Here is a 23,422-nt window from a genome sequence, read left to right as displayed (position 1 = left end):
GAATAAAAGTATTAATTTCTTTCAAAAATAAATAAATAAATACATACATACATACATAAAATAAAATCAAATTGACTCCAAACTTCTGAACAGTGGTATAACAGATATATATATATATATATATATATATATATATATATATATATATATATATATATATATATATATATATATATATATATATATATATATATATATATATATATATATATATATATATTTAATTTACACAAGGACATTATTTGCCCTTACATTTAACATTTCTAGGCCATTTTTGTCTCAGTTCAGATTCATTTCTGACCTTGGTTCTTCTGAGTAAGATATGGGATTAATAAACTACTACACCATTGCTGTGTAACTTGGTTCCACAAAAATAGTTTTTACTATAGCAGTTAATTTAATTTATAAACAGAGACCCTGCAAAATAAAGCATTACATAAAATCTCACCCAACATGTGCACTTAAAATTAGGCTTAAGTACAAAGAGCGGGTCATCACAAGGTGAACTGTGGACTGATTTTGTTCTTAAAGCAATCAGAGTTTGTGCAAAAAGGCCTGTTATTTAGTTATGTGGACAGGGGTTACGAATACAAAAGCTTTAGTGCGTCCAGCAGGCGATGCCTTCGTTAAAGCTTCCAGGAAATACATCCATTACAAAAAGTTCAGCGAAACCTCCCAGAAAAAGCACACGTCTCAAGAGCGACCTCTTTAACAGCGCCATTTAAATAAGTACAAAAACCACCGTTCAAAATGTAAATATTACCACATGTTATTTCTACAGTGAAAAAATACACTGTGCATAATGTACAAGCAAGAAATATCAGCACTTTGGTGTGGGCTTCAGATTAGCTACCGGCTCAGTGTAGCCACGGCTACTGTGCGTCTACTTTCTCCAAGCACCACGCTGAGAAAACAATGAGAAACTTTATGAAGGCTCTATACAGTGGTTCACAGTGACAGGACAAGGGAGGAACCGTCTGCCAGAGACGAACAACGAAGCTTCTATTGGTCCCTGAATTACACATCTTAATGCAGCTGTGCCAGGAACAACCCTCGTAGGAACAGACAGGCCCAAAGTTCACCGTTTAGTCAGAATCAGTGACTATCCATACAGTAAAGCCTACATTATCTTACAGTACACTGATTTCTCCCATTAAAAGTTGTGTAAACAAGCTGGAATGACCTTTAGGATGATAGTTAGTTGCTGAAAACAGACCCAGCTGCCCTCCTTCTCTGTCTCCAGATAATAATTGTTGTCAGAGGTTCCCTGTCCTTGGAGGATGGATATCTGGGGAGCTTTTCTTAATTTGAGATTCTCCAGGGCTTCTCTTAACATATATTGGCAAGTCGAGGCTCTAGAGTAAGCAATCTATAGGAGCGGTTTGCTTCCTCAATTGGCAATTTCACTTCACTGAAAATGGACTAGGGCACTGGGGTGGGTCTCTCGACCGCCACATAAAAGCGAGGAGGAGGGCTTAGGTGCCTGGTTCTCTATAACGCTAAACCAGCTTTGAGTTCAGAGGTGATGTGGGGCTTATCTAAAATGATGTGTTCAGACAAGTAAGTGCAGTGTTCATTCTACAAACTGAAGAGGTCTCCAGCTAGTTCTTGTGTCCACCAGGGGGAGCCCTTCTCTGGAGAAGCTCAAGCCCAGGTCTGAGAGATTATTCTGGAAGGTGCAGTGACATCACCTCTGGTTTCATCTTGAAGTACTGGCTGAAACGGAGAACTGCATATCTGCAGAAGCAAAAATGGTGGCCAGGAATAAGAATACACTGTTGAAATCTTGATTTTATGAATGTTGTTGTAGAAATGTGAAAACTTACCCCAAGAAGTCAAAGTCAATGGTGGAGTACTGAGCTTGGATCAATGCCCAGAGTCCCCAAAAGAAATGAGATGCCTGGGGAAGACAAAAAACAAAGAACATGAGGAAAAATGAGGATAGCTTTACAAATTTTTTTTCACAGAGGAAGATATCATGGTACTGAGGAGTAAATAAAAAAAATTCATACTGTATCCCAAAATAAATAAAAAAAATGTTTTCATTGTTAAGACTTGTGTTTTTCTAATTAAAATTAAGATGAAAAAATTAAATAATAAGATTAAATAAATTTTATAAAATAAATATTAAATAAATGTAAATATAAAATATCATTATAAAAACTTAAACAATCTACTTTAAAAACAAATATAAAAATTACTAAAACTGAATTAAGCTAAATAAAAATATAAATACTAACAAAAATGACAATGCATAAAACTTTTACTAGAATAAAAATGAAAACTGAGAATATAAAAAATAAAAGCTATTTCAAAATATTAATAAATACTATTATAGTACATAAAATTAACACAAAGTCATATGAATATGACATTCATATTTTACTTTAAAACAGAAAAGCTTATTTTCAGTACCTGGAAGTTATGTATAAATGAATAAGTAAATAATGTTTATTTTTATTTGAATCACTATAATTTAGTTTCAGTACAACAAATACTAACTTACTGTATTAATATTTAAAATGATCTATTAATATATCATTTGTTCCCAAACTTCCCATTACATTAATGAAAATTCGCCTTACACAACTGACAAGAGATGGCTTATGTTCAACCGTTATAAAAACAATGTTTCGATGCACAAATCTTATTGTTCACAAAAACAGACTTCATTCAATAACCACAAATGTTCTTTATTTTCTATTTTGATTTGAGAGTAAAACAGGACTAAGCTGTGAGATTCACCCTGACACTGAAGTTAACTGTGTGACAGATTGTATGTTGTACTGTTGCTTGGAAACATTTGACCCACGCCTTTCTAAGCAGAGATGGCTTCCTTTGAGTGGACCCATTAAAAAAGGAAAAAGGATAACTGCATGGAAGTTATTAGTGTTGATTCTGGATCACTGACAGTGAAGTAAAAGCATATAAAATGTGGCATTTCTATAAAAGCCCTCTGATGAGACTAAATCACTCCTGCCATCATGTGAGTAAAGATCACGGGTTTGCTGGCCTACAATAAAGTCTCTATCCTCTATCTGTGTTTTTCACTCAACTACACAGAATAAATGTTCGCCTCTGCCAGAGTCAAGGGTCCCGAACTCCTTCAGACACAATCTCGGAGTATATTTAGACCATCTTTTATAAACTCTGTGTCTCCTGGCTTAGGCATGTGAGGATAGTGTGCAAACATCAGAGTGACATCATAAAGCAGAGCTTTAATGGGCATCTGAAATGACAAGTCCGTAGAATGTTTTTGGAATACTATTATATTATATATTATTATGGTAATAATGGAAATACACTACTGTTCAAAAATTGGGGTTTGGGAAGACTTTCTAATGTTTTTGAAAAAAAGTCCATTATTCTCACCACGGCTGCATTTATTTTTAATAAAAAACATTGTAAAATATTATTATTTTAATTAAAAACAACTCTATTCTATTTGAATATAATATATACTATAACATTAAGTAATAATTATATTATGTGAATTCACTGCAGTCTTCAGTGTCACATGATCCTTCAGAAATCAATCTAATATACTGATTTGGTGCTCTAGAAACATTTTTTAATTATTACAATGTTGAAAACATTTTTATGAAAACACTTTGATAAGTAGAAAGTCTTAAATGTCACTTTTGATAAATTTTATGCATCCTTGCTGAATAAAAGTCTTGTTTTTAATTTAAAAACATCTGACAGACCAAACTTTGGAAAGGTGGTGTACAAAGCATATAAATATTTTATTTTGCAATTTTCTATTGATTTCCTCTTTGTAGACTTTTCGCAGCTGTATCCAATATTATTCAGAATTGCCTTTGTTTGATATAATATCATCTTAAATTATATAATACAGAAATAAATGAATAACCAGAATACAAAATTCTGATTATTAAAAGCATAAAGACAGCTGCCTCAGATTTCTAGAAACCGTAATATCGGCTTAATCTGTTTATGGCAGGTTAGTGTATTAACATGACACTTACTTAATCAGAATATGCTCATATTCTGATTAATCCCGTAAAAGAAAAAATTCTGTGCTTTTCAGTTTTATCTAGCTTTCAATTAAGGCCGCAGAAAAAGCTATCCAAAACGAAGGCAACAAATCACATTCATTAAGCCTCACGCTATGGCATTCCTCAGGCATTTGTTTTAGCGTCTCTCAAGGTTCCTTTTAGGGACAGGAGAGAAAACGGACCCTAGTTTTGTTCACCATATCTGAAAGCCAGAGTTAGATTTTTTTTTTCAAAAAAATTCCTTCTTCCCCTGACAAACTGGAAAATCAAAAAAAAGTCTGCCCTGCTTTTAACACGTCGATTGATCACAAAAGACTAAACAGCGAGAGTAAAGAGGATATTAAATTAGTGTTCCTCTCCGAATATCATCATCAAGAAAGGGCAGGTGTGCTACTCGATCGTCAAAGAATGACCTGCAAACACACACAAACACCCAGAGGTCCTCTCATTAGACGCTTGCAAGGATGGGCAGGATGTCAAGGCTCCTTCTGACAACTTGCAATCACTATTCATACCTTTGTCTCCACTTCAGCGTGGCTCTAATGCAGACGATTTATCTGTTCCAGTTTACTTTGTAAAATGCTGCATGTCTTTAAAGACAGTAATTACATAGAAAAAACAAAAATCTGATGTTTAATTTGGCAGGGTGCAGATGGAATCGAAATGAGTCACGATTCCAGACCATGGCGGATAAATCCAGTTTCAACTCACCAAGGCGAAGCGGTTGACTTGCACGTACAGCACCTCCACTTCAGTGCTGGAGACCTGTGTGCCCTGTGATTTGTACCCCTTGTAGGCCTCCAGATAGGCCCGGAGCCACTGCAACTGGAGCTCTCGCCCAGGATACAGCGTGTAGTCCACCTCATTCAGACCTGTCAATCACAAGAAGGCCACACCCACTTGGTTAAGCGGGTTCTTTTCGCTTCTATACAATAGCTTAATTTGTGTTCGTATTGCATTACCTGCAAATTCATTGAAGTGATTCCCAATGTCAAAGGCTTGGTAATTGTACCCAGCATATTCGTAGTCAATGAATTTGACATTTCCTGCAGGAGGGGAAACAAATAGCAATTTGTTTAGAGAAGCACACGGGCATTGTCTTTTTAATAACCCTTGTTCTTTTTTACTGTTACAATCTATTGCCTGTATTAGCAAACCAACACTATCATGGGCATTATCTGCAATTTAAATGACTTATCAAATCACATCTGGGAAAAGGAGTAAGGATTTGCATTCTGGTGCAAGACAAGAAAGCATAAACAAATGACAAAGTGAACAAGACATGGGGACAGATTTCATGCACTTATAGCATGCATTGTGGAAAAAAAATGCATGTTATATTTAGGTGATTCTTCAATTAGGGTCGCTTTGAAAAAAACATTTTTTCAGATGGTTTCATTTCATTTAAAGTATTTTTCACATCCTGTAATAATGACCTGATCATCTGTGTGCAATGGTAATGATTTTATTTCATGTTTTTGACAAACTGTGCTTTCAGATCATGATGCAACATCTTTATAACATCTTCGATGTTCATTTTATGCATGCTTATATCCCATTATGTATCATTTCAATCACCAAATATTAACATTAATAATTGTATCATTAAAAAAACAATTTAAAAAAGCACAAAATAAATTTTCAATAATTTAAATATTTTTAATAAGTGTAGGGCTAAGTGAAATTGATTCTGTATTCTGGAAAGTGCTATATTTCAACACTTAAATTAGAAACAATTCAAAACATAATAGATTTAAAAGTTTTTATAATATATCAAAAATTATAATAGTGGTAATAATAATAATGATAATGATGATAATAATATAAAAAATATGATTATCTGTTATCAATTTTAAAAAAAGTCTAAAATTGATCGAAATTGATAAAATCTAATTGATGAATCACTATTTACATGAGTCTGAGAAGAAAAGTGGAAAACTTGCAACTTTTTGTTTTATTTTGTTCTTAAAGGGACATTTATTATCATTATTTTTTTAGAATATTTCAAATGAAAACAAACAAGGTTTTCGGCTTGAATACAAATGATTTAGCGAGTGGGCAAATTCTTTGCAAGTTTTCCTGGAAATCTTGTGACTGGTGAAAGAAAGAGTGCATCGCGTAAACAGTCTTCTGCTCTACAGGAGGAAACACAACAGTAAAAAGTACAGCGAGAGTAAAAGAAAAGCCAGAATCAAAAAAATTGATAAACAAGTCAGGTTAGACAAGAGTTTACAGCTTTATAAAATACAAAAAAATAAATCAATAGATATTTAGAAAACAAACTGTAAAACCACAGGGCTGGAAGGACAGAAGAGTTAAAGGAGAGAAAATGGCAGCATTGCCATCTAGTGGCACATAGTCTGTATAGCAGTGGTTTCGCAAGCAATGACTTGATCGGTCAGGTGATGTAGACAGTGTTGACTTTAAAATACAAAGCCTTACTCCTCTCAGTCTACATATGTGTAATGCATTATTCATTAATCACTACCTAGTTTGTAATATCTAACATTATTGCACCTAAAGTGTGTTTGACTTTACGTTGCCTTGCATTCCCAGTGCTCTAGAGCTTATGGTGAGTTACAAAAAAAGAAAAAAAATTATTTATTTGAAATTGGACAGAAGTGTTGGTCTACAGAAAGAGACACGTGAGGTGGTTACCGGACCCGGTGGCGTCCTAGCGGGACACACTGAACACCTCCAGTCAGTGGCTATAGCCCTGTGCAGCAGATGAAGAGATTTGGGCAAACTCACATCTGTCACAGAACACACACAGCTTCACTGCAGAGAGGCCATTGGGCACCTCCCCCGTTAACAACAAACACGGCTCATCTCATAAACGCACACCCCCACCACACAGCATCCCCATTGGTCCATTAGCCAGCCAATGAGGCCCCGAGTTACTGGCTCTATGCAAATGCCACAGCGGCTTCCTGTGCAGGTCGAGCCTGTGGGACTCTCAAACTTATTTGACTCCCTGATGTCAACGAAAGGCGAGTACAACAAAAACAAGGCCTATTGCGCAACACTCCCGCTCTTGGTTACTATAGGTCTCGTCTGGAAGGGGAGCAGGGATGTCAAAAACAAACATTTTACTGTGAAAACTTCCTCCCGCCTCTTTGGTCTGTGTTAAAAGCGAGTTGGAGGAAGTGGCTTAGCTTTTTTTTTTCTGAAAACAGAGCCTCCTTCCTCTCTCCAAGTTCAAATACAAACAAGTGGCCAAGGTCGCAGCTGCCTCCAAACCCTGTTCTCCAAGCAGATTTCCATGAGCCAATCTCTAATCGCTCGTGGGGAAATATTTACTGCTTCAAGAACAGTTTTTAGGGGCAAGTGATACCTTTAGGGCAAACGATATGTGCTGACTGTTACTGCCACTTAAAAAAAAGAAAAAGAGAGACCGGAACTACACATTCTCACGCTACTGCTGTGGCAGAGCAGCCATTTTCTCATGGTCATACTCATAAGTGGGTCATTTGTGTTATGCTGATGATTTTAATTAAACACAGGGTGAATTTTAATTAATAATGTAACCGTGCCTGCGTGTATTTATTTATACATTTTAAAATAACAACTACAGTATAATATATACATCTAAAAAATCCATATAACAAATATATAGTTCTTTATTTATAGTATTTATAAATATAATTTATTTTATAAAAAATATTATACTTTATTGGGTTTTGGTACCTGAGAACATGACAAAAATGTCAACATCCACTCAAACCAAAGAGAGATGATTAAATGAAAAATTACAATTGAAAAAGATTTACAATTAGAATATTTTATTAAAATGTGTACATTTATAAATTTCTAAATTCATTTAGATTTTTTAAATATAAAAACTACAGTATAATCTATACATCTAAAAAATTCATAAATATAGTTCTTTATTCATTATATTATTTATAAATATGTTTTATAAAAAAAACTACAGTATAATATATATACCAACAATCTACACATCTAAATAATTCATATAACAAATATATAGTTCTTTATTCATTATATTATTTAATAAAAATATGGTACTTTATTGGGTTTAGTGACCTGAGAACATGACAAAAATGCCAAAGAGAAATTGAGTAAATATGACAATGTTAAATCATTTATTAAAATGTAAATATTTATACATTTTCAATTCTAATATAGGCCTATACATGTAATTCTCTTAGTCTAATTTACATGTTTTAAAGTAAACACTGTATTACTAAAATTTCGATCCTATCAAATGACTCACTTTTATTCAAATTATGCTTTAAATGTCCTTCCTGTTATTTTCTTGTCTTTGTAGAACTAAAGCTGAAGTGCCTTAGCCTGCGCAAGGCATATTTATGAAAGTCTGACACTGTGTTTTATAGAAATACATCCTCATTTCATAAATATACTTGCAGAAAGGAAAGAACTGAAAAGGTAACATAACAGGAATGACTCGAGTCACATTCTCCATCATGTGGGACAGGTAGCGGCAGACAGTCGCCGGTCTGTACATCATGAAGATAGCATTCAACATCATTCCCCAAAGCAAACACAAACACACATTTGCTTTTGATTTCAAGAACAGAAAACACATTTTATGGAAACCAGTGGATTCTCCTGATGCCTTGATGAAATTGGATGAAACTGTAATTTTACTACCCTTTAGGAAAGGGCATCCATGTTATATTTCAGAGGTGAAAACACTAAATTTAAGCCTACCTTAGGCAGGGGGGGTTGGGGAAACATACGCTGTGGCTGAAGGAAGCTGCTGGGGTTTGTTGGACTCACCTTCCTGCTGGTTGTAGATGATGTTCTTACAGAGCAGATCGTTGTGACACAGAACGACTGGGGAAGCCAGTTTAGAAAGGTTCTGCTGAAGCCAGATCATCTCGTCTCGAAGACACTCAGTGCTGGGCACCTCACTGTTCAGCCTGGAAACAGACGACACATACACACATTCAGAAAACACAAACATACTTCTGTGTTCCAGCGTGATTCAAATAAGGCACGCTGTACACAAACCTGCCTCACTCAATAAGATAAAAATATTAAAAACAACCATCTATAAATAGTAAACTAACCACAGAGACACTCTATGGGCATGTAATATGTTGTCAGCACTCGTTGCGCAATAACTTTTGTTGCCTCTAAGGCATATAAAAAAATATATATATATACACTTCAAATCCAACTGTACATTCAAACATTCCTGAACTATTAGCTTAGGCTTCACTTGACATGGACAAACACTCTAGCAACCCACACAACAAAAAGAAAAGAAAAAAAAAACCACTCCATGTCCTAGTTTTGCATGTACAAGCACTCGCATTTCCGCGTTTCTCAACAGATATTTCATGGGTATATATATCAATTAAAAATCGTCCTTCATTGTGGTTTTACCTTTTTTGTAAAGGGCATTTGACCTTCTTTGTATGTTCCGCTTATAATTGTACATTTCTTCAGAAGATATCAGATCAATTCACTAGATAAGACCCTTCTTCCTCGGCTGGGATCGTTTAGAGCCCTTTGAAGCTGCATTTAAACTGCATTTTAGAAGTTCAAACTCCTAACAAGAAGTCCATTATATGGAGAGAAATCCTGAAATGTTTTCCTCAAAAAACACACATTTCTTTACGACTGAAGAAAGAAAGACATGAACATCTCGGATGACAACGGGGTGAGTACATTATCTGTAAATTGTTGTTCTGGAAGTGAACCTCTCCTTTAATAATACTACCTTACTTTTGATATTCGTGTTCATATTATTCTATAAATAAGTCTGTTATATTTGTATATGGATTACTGTCATCTGTACTGAATCTATTTTTAAAAGATGTTACATTATAAAAGGATTCTTAATCTGCGAAACAAAACAAAGCCGACATTGTTCTCAATGCATGCTGTTCTCAGCTTGCACCTGTACAAACATATTTGTCTGTGCCTCGATGAGTCATGTCATCTAACATTGGGAGGATTTTCAAACCACAATGTAAGCAAAGCATATTGGGAGAAAAAATAAATAAATAAATATATATAAAAAAATATATATATATATTATATATATATAATCCCCCCCCCCAATATGCTTTGCTTACATTGTGGTTTGAAAATCCTCCCAATGTATATATATATATATATATATATATATATATATATATATATATAGAAAGATCCCAAAATACTTTCTGTACGTCATAGCATGTGAACCTGAGATCTGAACCTCCTTGTATTGACAGCTTCAATATCGCCCAGAGACATTATACCGAAAGGGTGTTATCCGGCATGTTTTTAAAGAAAGCAGAACATCAAAACACAATTATGCAATACACAGCTTATACTGCAAATTAAAGCTCACCTCTGGTCCTTCACAGGGTCGTCAAAGTGTGTAGGAACAAGAGAGAAGTACTTGCTTATCCTCAGCCAGAGGTCTGATTGGGGCACCCAGCCGTTGTGGGCATGTATGGCATGGTATTTTGCCATCTGCCTCGCAATGTCCCTGTAAACATATAAAAATGGCTTATTTTAAGGTTTAGATGACATTTTTAGTGTGGCCCTACAATATTTAATACAAACAGTTCAAAAGTTGGGGATCAGGAAGACTTTTAAAACATTTTTGAAACAAGTCACCTATTCTCACCAAGGATGCATTTCTTTGATCAAAAATATAGTAAAAACTGTAGTATTGTGAGATATAACTACAAACTTTTATATATTAGAATATATTTCCAATTTAATTTATTCATGTTGTGGCATAGTTGAATTTTCAGAATCATTACTCCAGTCTTCAGTTTCACATGATCCTTACAATTCTGGTTTGGTGCCTCTTATTATATAAAGGATGACTTTTATTTGAAATATAAAATGTCTTTGCTGTCATTTTTGATCAATTTAATGAATCCTTGCTGAATAAAAGGATTCTTTTTTTACCCCAAACTTTTGAATGGTAATGCATTTAAACGCCAGCACATTGGTCATCGCCCTGTTAACACAGTAGCCTTGTTCTTTCACAGCTGTCTGAGACCCGACAAACATTGGCAGGAGGACTGGGTCAGCGTGCAAGAGAGAGAGAGAGAGAGTGCAGTGTGTCATTCATGTCTTAAGAGATTAATTGGTAAGGTTTGGGGTTATGTGACAAGTGTCTGGCTAGTTGGAGGTCAGCGCCAGTATCTCCATCTCCGTCACGCCATCCTGAATCAATCAGCTCCGTATTATAAAGGATGATTGGATTCGAACACGCAGTTTCTCACCTGAAGATGGCAGGGCTGCGGATGTGCTCGGGCTCCAGGGCCACCCCCTTCAGGAACTTATAGCACAGGCCGTTGTTGAAGGTGCAGTAGAGGCGTGGAGCACACCGGTGCGCCTGCAGGACACGGAAGCTCTTCACTTCGTTCTCACGGTCCACAAACAGCTCCGTCTTGTTCCCGTAGACCCGAACCAGGACCACGTCCTGCATGGACCCGCCGACGTGACAGCCAATCAGCTTGTTCGTGATGCCGTCAGTGAAAGACTGAAGAAAGAGGAATAAAAATTTTTTTAAAAAACACTCTCGCTCAGATGGTTTGAGGTTAACGGTTAGTGATGTTCATACAAAAAAAAAAAAGTCTTTGTGAAATCAGCATCACATGCTTTGAGTTCCTTTTCTGCTACTCAGCTGAAGAGAAACCTCTTATTTACATGCATAGAAAAAAGACTGATCATCGAACGCAGTGTAACCAAAACAACTAAATGACTTTTAGTTTATATAGACTCAAAAGTGTTTGTTTTTTCTGGGTGACAGAGCTGAACAAATTGACTTTGTCTACTAATGTAAAAACGAAGCGTGTTTGGGACGCCAAGCATTCCAGGCCACAATCATCTGTTCTATCTGGGATTGACGGGCAGTGGGCGGAACGTCAGGAATTTGATTTCTGCCAGCTTCAGAGTGGTCTGGCATGTGCTGAGCACTCAATTTTGTTTGAAAGTTGATGAAAACAACCAAAAACATATCTAGTTTCCCACCCACATGCAAACGACGTGACACACCCCTATCAGCTCTGTTTGTAGAAGGAAACACCGTTCAGCACATTAGGCTAAACAGTGCTCGGTTTACCAGAATATTATTACAGATCTCAGTTTTGTTCTATGATGTCCAATGTTGTTCAGACTTTTTTTCAGCTTGTCTTTGGGAAACACATTGATAAAGTACCAATGACTTAATATAAATTTCCACTCGGTCATCTCAATCAGAGGTCATTCGATTCATTGCCAGTACTAAGCACTTGAAAAACTTGATTCAAGGTGCATGTCACCCCTGGTGCACAGCTAAAGAAAAGATTTCTATCTTCACAGTCCTCAACGACACCAAGGCGACGGAAACCCAAACCGTCACATTGAACATTGTTAACGCCTTAGTCAATAGTCAATACATCTAGGTTTCATAATTCGTGGAACTGACTTTGTATATGCTACGTTTCTAAGAGACTCAATGAAATGCAGCTTGTCCAGAAAGGCTGATAACTTCTAGAAGAATGAGTGGTCATGCAAAATATGCTTGTTCTTGGAAAATGTAGTTCTGTGGAATGCCTTGATCAATCATTAAGGAATTCTGAGGCTCTGTGTATCAGTTTCATGCACTGTACTCTTGGTTGCGCCCATCTCGGGTTAATTCATTATATATGAACAAAGAGTGCTCTGGGGTGAACAGAGCAGTGTAATGTCACCGTCACAGTCCTCTTTATGTGTCAGCTGTAAGCACACACCTATTAGTGTTATAGAAACTTCACTGGATAGCAAACAAATGCCTTGACACTGAGAGTCCTACAAAAATAATGACTTTGAGCCATTTTAGAAATGAGAAATGATGTACGAGGCCCTAATGCAGGTAGAACATTTCCTCATACTTCATTCCATTTCTGAGTTAATGACTAAGACTATCTGCATTTTGTTAACCACAGTAATCACTTGGAATTATTACTAGTAGTATCTATTAAATACTATTTTTTTAAGGTATAAGGTACTACTGGGATACTTAATAAAGAAATTAATAAAATAGTAATGACATAAAAACAGACGCGAAATCGAATAAAGTAATAAATAAGCTAAAACAATTTAATGCATTAAATCTACATTTAATGCACTAGATTCTCTTTGTAGTTCTACTTTCCACTTGTATGGATGCTGTAACTTTCTTGTACTAGTGCATTAAATACATTGTAGCATGAATGCATACATGCATGCACGAGCAATACATTTTTATGAATGAGAGTGTTACAACATAAGTGCTTTCTCTGACAGCAGTGTGTCTGCTAAGCGCAATGGTGCACACGGGACCATCTGGTGACGCAGCTCATGATCTGAAGGCGCAACGCGCTTAACTTCGCTTTCTGCATTATATAATGCACCAAACGAGCTGCCGTCAGTAAAAGCAGGCTTTCTGCATCAGGTAGGGTCGTGCGCGAGGGGAAAAGACATGTGAATTACCTTCATTTTGACCTCTGAGGGTTTCCAGTGGGGTCTCAGCGTCTTGATGAGTTTCAGGGCTCCGGCTCTGTAATCGTGCTCATCTAGAGTCACGTCTAATTTAGGAACCACAGGCGCGCCTTCTGGAACGTGAATGTAATTGGCCATTGCTGTAAACGTACGCTGCTGCTGCTCTGAGACGGTGAAGATTCAGTGAATGCGATAATGTACAGCAGGGTGCGGATTTAAACTCAGGTTGAGCACGGTTACGCCTCCAGTAATACTATTCGATTCGCGAAGCAACCAGTTCCTTTCCACGATTCAACCGAACCGACTCTTACAGCGTTTTGAAGGGGCTGTTCTGTAAAATGTAAAAAAAAAAAAAAAAAAACAAAGCAAAAAAAAAAAACAATCCGTGATTATAGTTTCAAACATCTGTCATTTTCTTACGTGGAGCACAGAATAAAACAACAGTCAAAAAAAAAAAAGGATGCAAACGCGTGTTTCCAAATAAAAACTAAGGGATTCTGAAAGTCTTGAGTGAGACAGGGTTAATTTTTTGTAAGTTATTGCAATACATTTAGCATTTAGCTTCATTATGTCATTTGGTGTCATCTTTGTGTGTGTTCAAGGAGGAGAAAAAAGGTTTGAAACAATATGAGCGTGATTAACCTTTAAATGACAGAATTTTACTAACTTTAAAAATGTATGGTGGTGAATCCCCTCCAATCACTCAAGTGGAATCACAAACAACACAAATGTACACTGAAAATGTAAACCGAAGTTTAAAAAAAATCAGCTGTGAATTGGTTTTTGCACCGGCTCATTCAAGTGAACTATCCAAACGAACCGATTCACTAAAGTGATTCGGACTGCTCAGCGCTATCAGATGATCCCACCCCTGTGCGTTAAGAGACTATCGCGGTGCATGCTGGTACAATATGACTCACACTGCTTTACATCTAGAGCTTTCAGCGTTTCTGTGTCACTAAGATAATACTCAGATAGACAGGCTTACATGTTTGCTTTTCTGTTTTCCAATCACGAAAATATGTGCTTTACTGTACGATGTTCATCTGAAATGGCCTTTAGCAAGATTTTCACAGAGATATATTAGTGTAAGATCTGTAGCAACCTGTGATTAATGACAATCACAAGCGTTACAGTGATTCTGAATTTCAGATCGACGTAACCTTAAAATAAATGTAACAAACATTTATTGTCAATATTATATTATGAATAACCAAACTATAGAAATATATAGTAAAGACGTGTGGATTGGTTAATTGATGCACATCTGTGTGTCAAGTTATTAATACTTTATCTATCTATCTAGTTTATATATATATATATATATATATATATATATATATATATATATATATATATATATATATATATATAGTATATATATATAGTATATACTATATATATATAGTATATATATAGTATATATTGATCCAGCATGTTCTGTGAGTCTTTTTAGAGATCACAGGGACGTGTCCCATGATGGCCCTGGGATTATCATGACATCACCGAATATACGTCAGTTTGTCAGCATCCTCGCATCACTGGATGTTATCTAACATCAGAACTTTAAAACAACGAGGACGCTCTGACGCACTGCCTTTAAAAAAAACACAGTTCTAATTTTATCCTGTGTACGTATTTATTGCCCACGGGGGGCGCTCGGTGGCTCAAAAAGTTAACTTGATAGACTGAAGAAAAATTTTCTAGTTAAAGGTTGATCATAGTCGTCATTATTACATAAATATTTAATAATATTGACACACTTTATATTTACAATGCCGTACAGCTTCATAAAGCTAACGATCTCGTCATTTTGAATTCGTATCTGAACATATGTTCTCGTATACACGGTTATAAGCTTTTCTTATAGGATTTTCTTCTTTTTTATATTACAGAATAAACTTCAAACATTTTAATTCACATCATGTTCATCGCATCGTTAGAACAAGGACTATTTGTGCTCCACGTGACACGATTCTGACCAATCCCTAGGCGCCGTGGGCCGGAAATGATGGCACACTAGTGCTTCCATTATGTTCCTGACTGTAGCGTTAGCGAGGACTCGAGTTTAGCTAACACACACTCACACTCACACAAACAAACACACCTCTTGTAGCTGGTGGCACAGCACTGTAGCAAGGAGTGCAGCTCTGAGCTCCACAATCCTCCCCGACACGTAATCTGTCCACAAAGTACTGGTGTGTGTCGTTGGTTTGCTGTTTTTGTAAGGTAATGACTGATTTCCTGACTAGCCAAGCTTGTGTTAGCCAGCACATCTGTTCTGTCATGACTCATGTGTAGAATACCTTGTTTGTAGACATCATCTTGATTATTAATACACGTTTAGCTGTGTCTGAGATAAACTCTATAAGTGTGTCCTTTCATTCTTCTAGGCCTCCAGGGAGAGTATGGCTATGAGACAGACTCCTCTCACCTGCTCTGGTCACACCAGACCTGTTGTGGATCTGGCGTTCAGTGGAATAACTCCTTATGGATATTTCCTCATTAGCGCTTGTAAAGGTAGGTGTGATTTTGAATCTTAAAACCAACCCTTGACATATTAAAAAAGAGTAATAATTGAAGTAAGTGACTGTTTATGGGTTAATTGAGTGTAAAATCAATCTGAATCTTTGTTTTGGTAATCCAAAATTGCAGATGGCAAACCTATGTTGCGCCAGGGAGACACAGGGGACTGGATCGGGACGTTCTTGGGTCACAAGGGTGCTGTCTGGGGTGCCACCTTGAATAAAGAAGCTACAAAAGCAGCTACAGCCGCAGCAGATTTTACAGCGTAAGAACAAGCAGCAACAAAAAATGAAATGGGTGAAATAATATTGGTGAAATGTTATATTACTTTTTCTATTCATTTGTTTTAATATGACAGAAAGGTATGGGACGCTGTCACTGGAGATGAGGTCCTAACCCTGGCGCACAAGCACATTGTGAAATCTGTGAACTTCACAGAGGTAATACTTAATGCGGAGAGCCAGATATTTACAACAACATTAAATAGCTGTACTATAATGATTTTTCAAGGATTGTGTGATAACGAAGAATAATGGCTGCTGAAAACTCAGATTTGAAACCGCAGGAGTAAATTACATTTAAAGATACATTAAGATAGAAAAGTTATTTTCAATGTTAATAATAAGTTCAAATCGAATAGTTTTTTTTAATGGTAATGTTTCATGAAATTGGGATTTTTACTGTATTTGTAATTAAGTAAAGGCAGGCTGAACATTTAAAAACAGCAAAATAAAATCAGACTGCAAAATTTAGAAACAGAAGTGTACTTCAATTTCTTCTATAAGTGAAATACTTTGTTTTTAAATATATACTTATTAGTTTACTTTCATTAAATATTTTAAGTACACTAGAATTATCAGGAAAGTATTCACAGCTCCTCACTTTTTCTACATTTTGTTGTTACAGGCTTATTCCAAAATGGGTTAAATTATTTTCCTCAAAATTCTATAAACAATACCCCATTAATGACAACGTGAAAGTAGTTTGTTTGAAATTTATTTGAAAGAAAAAAAATATCGCATGTACATAAGTATCCAAAGCCTTTTTCAATACTTTGTTGATGCATCTTTGACACCAATTACAACCTCAAATATTTTTGGGCATGATTTGAAGTTGTTATAATCATCATTTGGCAATTATCTGACATTTTTCTCCTCGGCTCTTCACCTCTCAAGCTCTGTCAGGTTGGATGGGGGGCAGACAGATACATTTTTTTTTTTAGGTTTCTCCAGAAATATTTGATTGGGTTTAATCCCAGGCTCTGGCTGGCCCACTCAAGGATATTCACAGAGTTGTCTAGAAGCCTGTGTGATTAGGGTCTTTAGCCATTTTTCCACTGTCGGGCCAGTGCTTTAAATGGGGGTGGCGGGGCTAATAGCTTTGGACCTGTAGCACCAAGGCCAAAATATCACTGCTTCACTAAAATCCACCCTTTACACGCTTCTCAGGAACAATGTCATGAAACCCCATCATGTCACCAACAAAGAGAAGTTATCAGAAAACTAATAAGATTTAAGTCACTGGAACTAGCGCGATCACAAAACAAATATGTAAAAGCGGACGTTTGTTTGCATTCTTTGTTAAATATTTAAATCCAAAAGCATCTATGTTTTACTACAATAATTGATACATCGATCATAATGAATAAAATTTATCAGGATTGAAAATGTCACACGAAATAAAGAATTATGAACATAGCCTGCTTATTCAGTCGAGTCTGTTTCTGTTTATTTGTAGTCACAGTAGCCTATATACATCACATTTAGAAAGAATGAACATTTCTATATTTTTATAAAAGCTCCCGAACAAAAAACATTATTATATGTTTATGACATAGGATACATACGCATAGCTAAACTCGAGACCAGACTTATGACAGAGAAAATGTGTTACTAAATAAACACACAATTGTGATAGAGCTAACATCCGATTTCTTCAAGTAGTTGCATTTACATGTTTACTATGGTAATGTTAATGCCTAGCGTGCATAGTCTTTTGCATCGCTTATAAATATTTCTGCTTTTTATGGTGATTATAATCCACGTCGGATCAAGTAATTTCAAACACTGGCTGCTGACTGAAAGTGAGTTTTGAGCTCAACTTATTTTTTTAAAGTTTTTAATGCTGGTGTTATAGCCATTAGCTTTATGAAGTGCTCCATGGCGATGACACTCTCTAGACTTGGAGAAACTCAGCCTTTGTTCATAACCACTCCTCTAGCCCCAGATGGCCCGCTTTGGCCCAAGCTTTCCATTCAGCAAAAAAAACCTGTGCCATTGGCCCTGAGGAAGCGTGATCAATTACCAAAAGTGACCTTGGAAACGCAACTAGTGTCATGTTGGAAGGTGAACCTTCAACCCAGTCTGAGGTTCTGAATGCTCTGGACTGGGTTCTTATTAAGGCTATCTCAATATTTTGGTGCATTGAGCTTTTCTTCTACTCTGATGAGTCCTTCAGTCCCTGCCGCTGAATAACAGCCCCACCTAATGAGGCTGCTACCTGCACACTTTACTTTTGGGCTGGTACTCCGCAGGTGATGAGCAGTTACTGGTTTCCTTTAAACATGATTCTCAGAATTGAAGTTTATCAGACCATATAATTTTGTTCCTCAGTCTGAGGTTTTTATTTTATGTGTCTTCACTGAGGAGAGGATCGAGTCTGGTCATGATGCACAGATCAGTGGAGTGTCACAGTGATGTTTGTCCTTCTGTAGATTTCTCCTATCTCCACATATGATGATGGAGCTCAACTAGAGTGACCATCATGTCCTTGGTTACCACACTAACCAAAGCTCTTCTCCATCAATTGCTCAGTTTTGCCAGGAGGCCAGCTCTAGGAAGTGTCCTGGTTGTTTCAGACTTCTTCCATTAAGGGTAACAGAGACTATATGCTTCTGTGAACCTTCGATGCTGCAGAGATCTTTCTGTACCCTTCCCCAGATTTGTGCCTCAATACAATCGTGTCTTTGTGGTCTACAGACAATTCCTTGAACTTCATGGCTTGGTTTGTGCTCTTGACATGCACCTTACTGTGGGACCTTATATAGACAGGTGTGTGCCTTTTCAACCAATCATGTCCAATCAACTGAATTTACCACAGGTGGACTCCAATCAAGTTGTAGAAACATCTCAAGGATGATCAGTAGAAAAACAGGATGCACCTGAGCTCAATTTTGAGTGTCATGGCAAATGCTGTGAATACTTATGTACATGTGGTAAAAAAAAAAAAGAAAAGAAAAAGATTTCAAACTAACTTCTTTCGCATTGTCATTATGGGGTATTGTATGTAGGGATGTTCCCGAAAGGTAATGTGTACTCCAGCACCCCTAAAGAGAATTAATACGAGATATACAAGAAAAATATATTTCAATGCTTTCTTACACAATTATATCGTTGGGTAATTATCCTGTATATAAATGGCAGGCATCAGGGATTATTATTATGGAGTACATTGAGATCACTTATGAATGCACTTTTTCTTTTTACTTTCACTTTAGAGATTTGCGTTCACACGTAGCGTAATCTACTACAGAGCAGCAGTATTTACCACACATTTCACAAGATTAGATGTTTGTCAGTGATGCTCAGGATGTGCAAATCATTCGCCATCGTCCTATCAGTCATCTCTCATTACCTCTCTCTGTTTCTGTGGTGAAATTGTATCTACTGTTATGTACAAGGCACCTGCAAGCAAGTGGCTAAAGAATGACGCTTTAGTGGCTCTGTAGAACACATTATTCGTTTTTCGTGCCTTTCCAAATACGTATTTGAATTTTGAGTAAAATAACGAAATTATTCCATTTTGGAATAAGACTGTAACACAAAATGTGGGGGGGGGGGGTGAAGCACTGTACATAACGAGAACATTGCCCTTTCAAGTCATTTCAGAAACACAAATGTTGAGATCTAAGGCTGAACAATGGTAAAATTTACTTTTGGATTTCTATAATCCAAACTTTTTATGCAAATACCAGCAGCAATGATGTCTTTTCAGTAATGTCAGTTCATTTCAAGCTTCTGGACACTGTTAATTGAGTTGAGTTACTTTGTTAAACGGAAAGTTTTTACCAGCTTATGTTGAATCAACAGGACAGTAACTATCTCCTGACTGGAGGAAATGATAAAGTGCTGCGCATCTATGATCTCGGCAAACCAGAAGCAGGTACGTAAAGTGTCTTTTTGGGTTTGTGTTGATTTCCAAAATCCAATTCCTAGACAGCTTCTTAGCTAAAATGACATGGAAGGCTAAATGGCATTTGTAATCCAGAACCCCAGGAGATTGCAGGCCACACCTCTGCTATAAAGAAAGCTCTGTGGTGTAACAATGACCAACAGATTCTCTCAGCTGCTGATGACAAAACTATCAGGTGAGTGTCCAGAATGGCAACAGAGAAAGTCTTTGAATTTTACAGTAGATACTTTGCCTATTTGAGACTAATATTTTATAGTATGTCTATAAATGCGTGTCTGATTCTGAGTTTTTGTCTTTCATGTGTAGACTTTGGGACAAGAACACAAAGGAGGCAGTGAAGACTCTGTCGTTTGATGCTTCTGTCAGCAGCATGGAGTACATTCCTGATGGGGAGATCCTTGTCATTACATATGGAAGAACCATTGCTTTCTACAATGCCCAAAGGTAGATGACAAGCTGTCATATCATTCAAATTTTACCTTGCAGACTAAATCAGACAAAAACATCTTCTTAAAATTTATTGACAGCTGAATAACTGTCAAATGTTTTCTTTTAAAAAAAAATTTTTAGTTTGGATTTGATAAAGGCTGTGGATGCCCCTGCATCTATTCACTCTGCCTCACTGCATCCCGAGAAAGACTTCTTTGTGGCTGGAGGAGATGACTTCAAACTTTACAAATATGACTACACAACCAAAGAGGAATTGGGTAGGAATATAGTCGCTTAGCTAATGTAATTAACTACAATATAAAAAAACAAAGCTTTTTATAGATTGGCTCGTGAAAATATAGTTATTTGTTCATGCTTGACATTAAGTTTGTCTCTATTTCAGAGTCATATAAGGGTCACTTTGGGCCCGTACACTGTGTGCGGTTTAGCCCTGATGGAGAGCTGTATGCAAGTGGCTCAGAGGACGGCACTCTGCGTCTTTGGCAGACTGCTGTAGGGAAAACATACGGCCTGTGGAAATGTGTCCTGCCTGGTGAGTCTACATAGATATTGTCAAGACAGTTAGCATGTAGGGCTGCACAAGTGGTTGAATTAAACCCAAAATTGCGATATTGCTTGGTGCAATTGAATTAAATATATGCATGCCACTGCATTCTTTTACATGCAAACAGCTCATGATCCAGTGTTTTCAATTGTCTTTGAGCAGCTCAGTTTGCAGTCAAGGCTACTCTGAGCTTGGGTTGCTTAAAACATGTATAGGAACACACAATGCTTCAACCGTCTTTCCAAATTTGTAATGAGAACTTGAAGCGCATGTAAACTCACCATTGTGAACAAAATAGAAGTTTTAAGGGCTCTCGGCAGTAAAAGTTTGGTGGTTTTAACATATCAAAATGATTAAAATGACAGTCATAAATATTAGCATTGAAATTTTACAGAAAACAACAGCTTTTAGTAGTAATAGTAGCAATATTTATCTTTTATTTTACAGTTAAATATTACAATTATAAAGTTACGTATTTTTTATTGTTTTACTTAATAAAAATAGTTATTCTTAATTTCATTAAATAAAATCATATTTTTTAGCCATTGATTTATAATCACAAGATTGAGTCAATCATACAGCCAAGCTGAGCATACAACTAAGCTGAGCATAATTTTTTATCAAAATGTTTATCTGAAAAAAAGTTCCCATCCAAATTGTGCAGCTCTATTAGCATGTATGTATGTATGTATGTGTGTGTGTATATATATATATATATATATATATATATAAACTTTTGGTCTGTACTGTATATACATGATTAAAAAAGATGTAGACTTTGTTTCTGAAAGCCTAAACTATAAATACATTATCAGTCTAATATGCTTCTATTAATTAACCAAAAGAAAAGCTGGATGGCAAATATAACAATGCCATATAAGCACTAAGTCCAGCAGAATTCCAGCACTGCTGTTAGATTTTGAAAGGCTTATGACAGATGTCCCTGCCTCTTACTTTAGCGATTAGCTGATAAGTGGCTTGTTTTGCCTCTCATTTGCATGAAGAAATGCTCTTTCCACTCTGCTGTCATACCTACAATATCTGGCATGATCCTGCCTTGCCTGCTCATCAATAATTCAATTTTATATCAGTTATTTTATCAGTGATTTTCAATTTGAAAATGCCAGGTCAGGAAAAGGCTTTATATGTGGCTTTGTGTATCAGATTCTGTACCCTACACTAAAATCTCTCTGTCCCTTTCAGAGGAGCTGTCATCAGAGAACTCTGAAGCGCTGTACTGCCCTCCAGCTGAGATCAAGGCCTGAGTTGGGCGAGAAAGAGGAAGACCATGAGGCAAAGGAGGAGAGATCACGGGAAAGGTCAGGGGACAGGATGGGTCAAGGAAACCACACCCCAGCAAAGTGCTGTGCCACCACCCTTCTTCACATGAGACGGACCGCACTGCCGAGCATGGAGACAAACCAACACAAATGTTCACACTGTGGAAATGAGCATCAGGAGACGGCGGTAGAGCTGAGAGCGCTAGTTCAAATGCTAATCCTCCAGCTGCCTGCTCTTTCTTTGATACCCATGATACACCAGTCAGCTCTTTCATAAATGGTCTGTTTCTGCAGCACTGTGATCAATGGTTAAGATTGTTTTTGGTTTTTTTGGTGCCACAACATGTGCTTTCAGTACATTTTGTTTGTTAATGCAAGAGCTCAATCTTCAGTTTGACAACATCTCTCAGCGCAAGTGCTCCTGAGGAACATGTTATTCAAAAGTTTATCAATGGTAGTGTGAATTCGGTGTCAATGTTTTCCACGACAGCCTGGGAAATACGTAAACGCGTAAAGCTTAAAAGTGACTTAAGTTCTTTAATAATTTTGTCTTTGGTTGCAACATATGTTGTATCATTTGGTCAATAAAATGATTACATGCCTTTATCAAATTGAATGTTTTTCTTTGTGTATTTATTCATCGGAAAATATAAGTCTTACCAAATAACTTAATACTGTGGTATTCTGCACTTGAATTACTTATTAGTCCACCAGTAGTTGTCTTTTATTTCCAATCTAATTTTTAAATTATTTTTCGTCCTCGTTATTTATTTATTTCCACCGCAATATTTATTTTACATTCGAATGAATTTTTGGAATTTGGTTAAGTCAATCTCTTATAAACAAGTGGTTCACGACGTCTTTTTTTATCGCCAGTGATTTTAAATAGTGTAACATCCAATCAGAGCGCTTCTTTCTGCGGAGCGCGTCCAATAGGAGCGTCTCTCCTAAGTTGGTCACTGATCCCA

The 23,422-nt window shown here is 36.5% G+C and overlaps 2 protein-coding genes across 3 annotated transcripts; one reads left to right on the top strand and one right to left on the bottom strand.

Moving 5' to 3' along the window:
• Window positions 1–503: 503 nt before the first annotated feature.
• etnk1 (ethanolamine kinase 1) lies at window positions 504–13,684 on the bottom strand. Of its 2 annotated transcripts, XM_059511170.1 has the most exons (8): window positions 13,455–13,678; window positions 11,243–11,502; window positions 10,351–10,491; window positions 8,784–8,926; window positions 4,982–5,065; window positions 4,731–4,891; window positions 1,827–1,900; window positions 504–1,737 (listed from the first exon to the last, which is right to left on the bottom strand). In XM_059511170.1, the coding sequence occupies exons 1-8, from the start codon at window positions 13,599–13,601 to the stop codon at window positions 1,665–1,667; spliced, it is 1,083 nt and encodes a 360-aa protein (XP_059367153.1). In that variant the 5' UTR covers window positions 13,602–13,678; the 3' UTR covers window positions 504–1,664. The 2 variants fall into 2 exon arrangements, with proteins under 2 accessions (XP_059367153.1, XP_059367154.1); XM_059511171.1 differs by lacking the exons at window positions 504–1,737; window positions 1,827–1,900 and adding an exon at window positions 6,678–6,772 and having other exon boundaries at window positions 4,755–4,891; window positions 13,455–13,684.
• Window positions 13,685–15,474: 1,790 nt separating this feature from the next.
• Window positions 15,475–23,065, top strand: strap (serine/threonine kinase receptor associated protein). The gene is made up of 10 exons (XM_059511169.1): window positions 15,475–15,692; window positions 15,857–15,983; window positions 16,119–16,254; window positions 16,348–16,429; window positions 20,078–20,150; window positions 20,256–20,355; window positions 20,487–20,624; window positions 20,751–20,887; window positions 21,013–21,162; window positions 22,378–23,065. The coding sequence occupies exons 2-10, from the start codon at window positions 15,872–15,874 to the stop codon at window positions 22,437–22,439; spliced, it is 990 nt and encodes a 329-aa protein (XP_059367152.1). The 5' UTR covers window positions 15,475–15,692; window positions 15,857–15,871; the 3' UTR covers window positions 22,440–23,065.
• The last annotated feature ends 357 nt before the right edge of the window (window positions 23,066–23,422 follow it).

This window comes from Carassius carassius, chromosome 26 (genome assembly GCF_963082965.1).
Source record: "Carassius carassius chromosome 26, fCarCar2.1, whole genome shotgun sequence".
In the NCBI taxonomy this organism is placed as follows: Eukaryota; Metazoa; Chordata; class Actinopteri; order Cypriniformes; family Cyprinidae; genus Carassius; species Carassius carassius.
The sequence above is the reverse complement of the archived record's forward strand: the minus strand, read 5'-3'. Positions and strand labels throughout refer to the sequence as shown.

Coding starts and splice junctions, on each gene's coding strand:
- etnk1 (XM_059511170.1), bottom strand. CDS start 13,601: ATGGCCAATTACATTCACGTTCCAGAAGGCGCGCCTGTGGTTCCTAAA. Junction 8,927..10,350: donor GACCCTGTGAAGGACCAGAG/GTGAGCTTTAAT, acceptor GTCTGTTTCCAG/GCTGAACAGTGAGGTGCCCA. Junction 4,892..4,981: donor TCACTTCAATGAATTTGCAG/GTAATGCAATAC, acceptor TGTGATTGACAG/GTCTGAATGAGGTGGACTAC.
- strap (XM_059511169.1), top strand. CDS start 15,872: ATGGCTATGAGACAGACTCCTCTCACCTGCTCTGGTCACACCAGACCT. Junction 20,356..20,486: donor GCTGATGACAAAACTATCAG/GTGAGTGTCCAG, acceptor TTTCATGTGTAG/ACTTTGGGACAAGAACACAA. Junction 21,163..22,377: donor GTGGAAATGTGTCCTGCCTG/GTGAGTCTACAT, acceptor TGTCCCTTTCAG/AGGAGCTGTCATCAGAGAAC.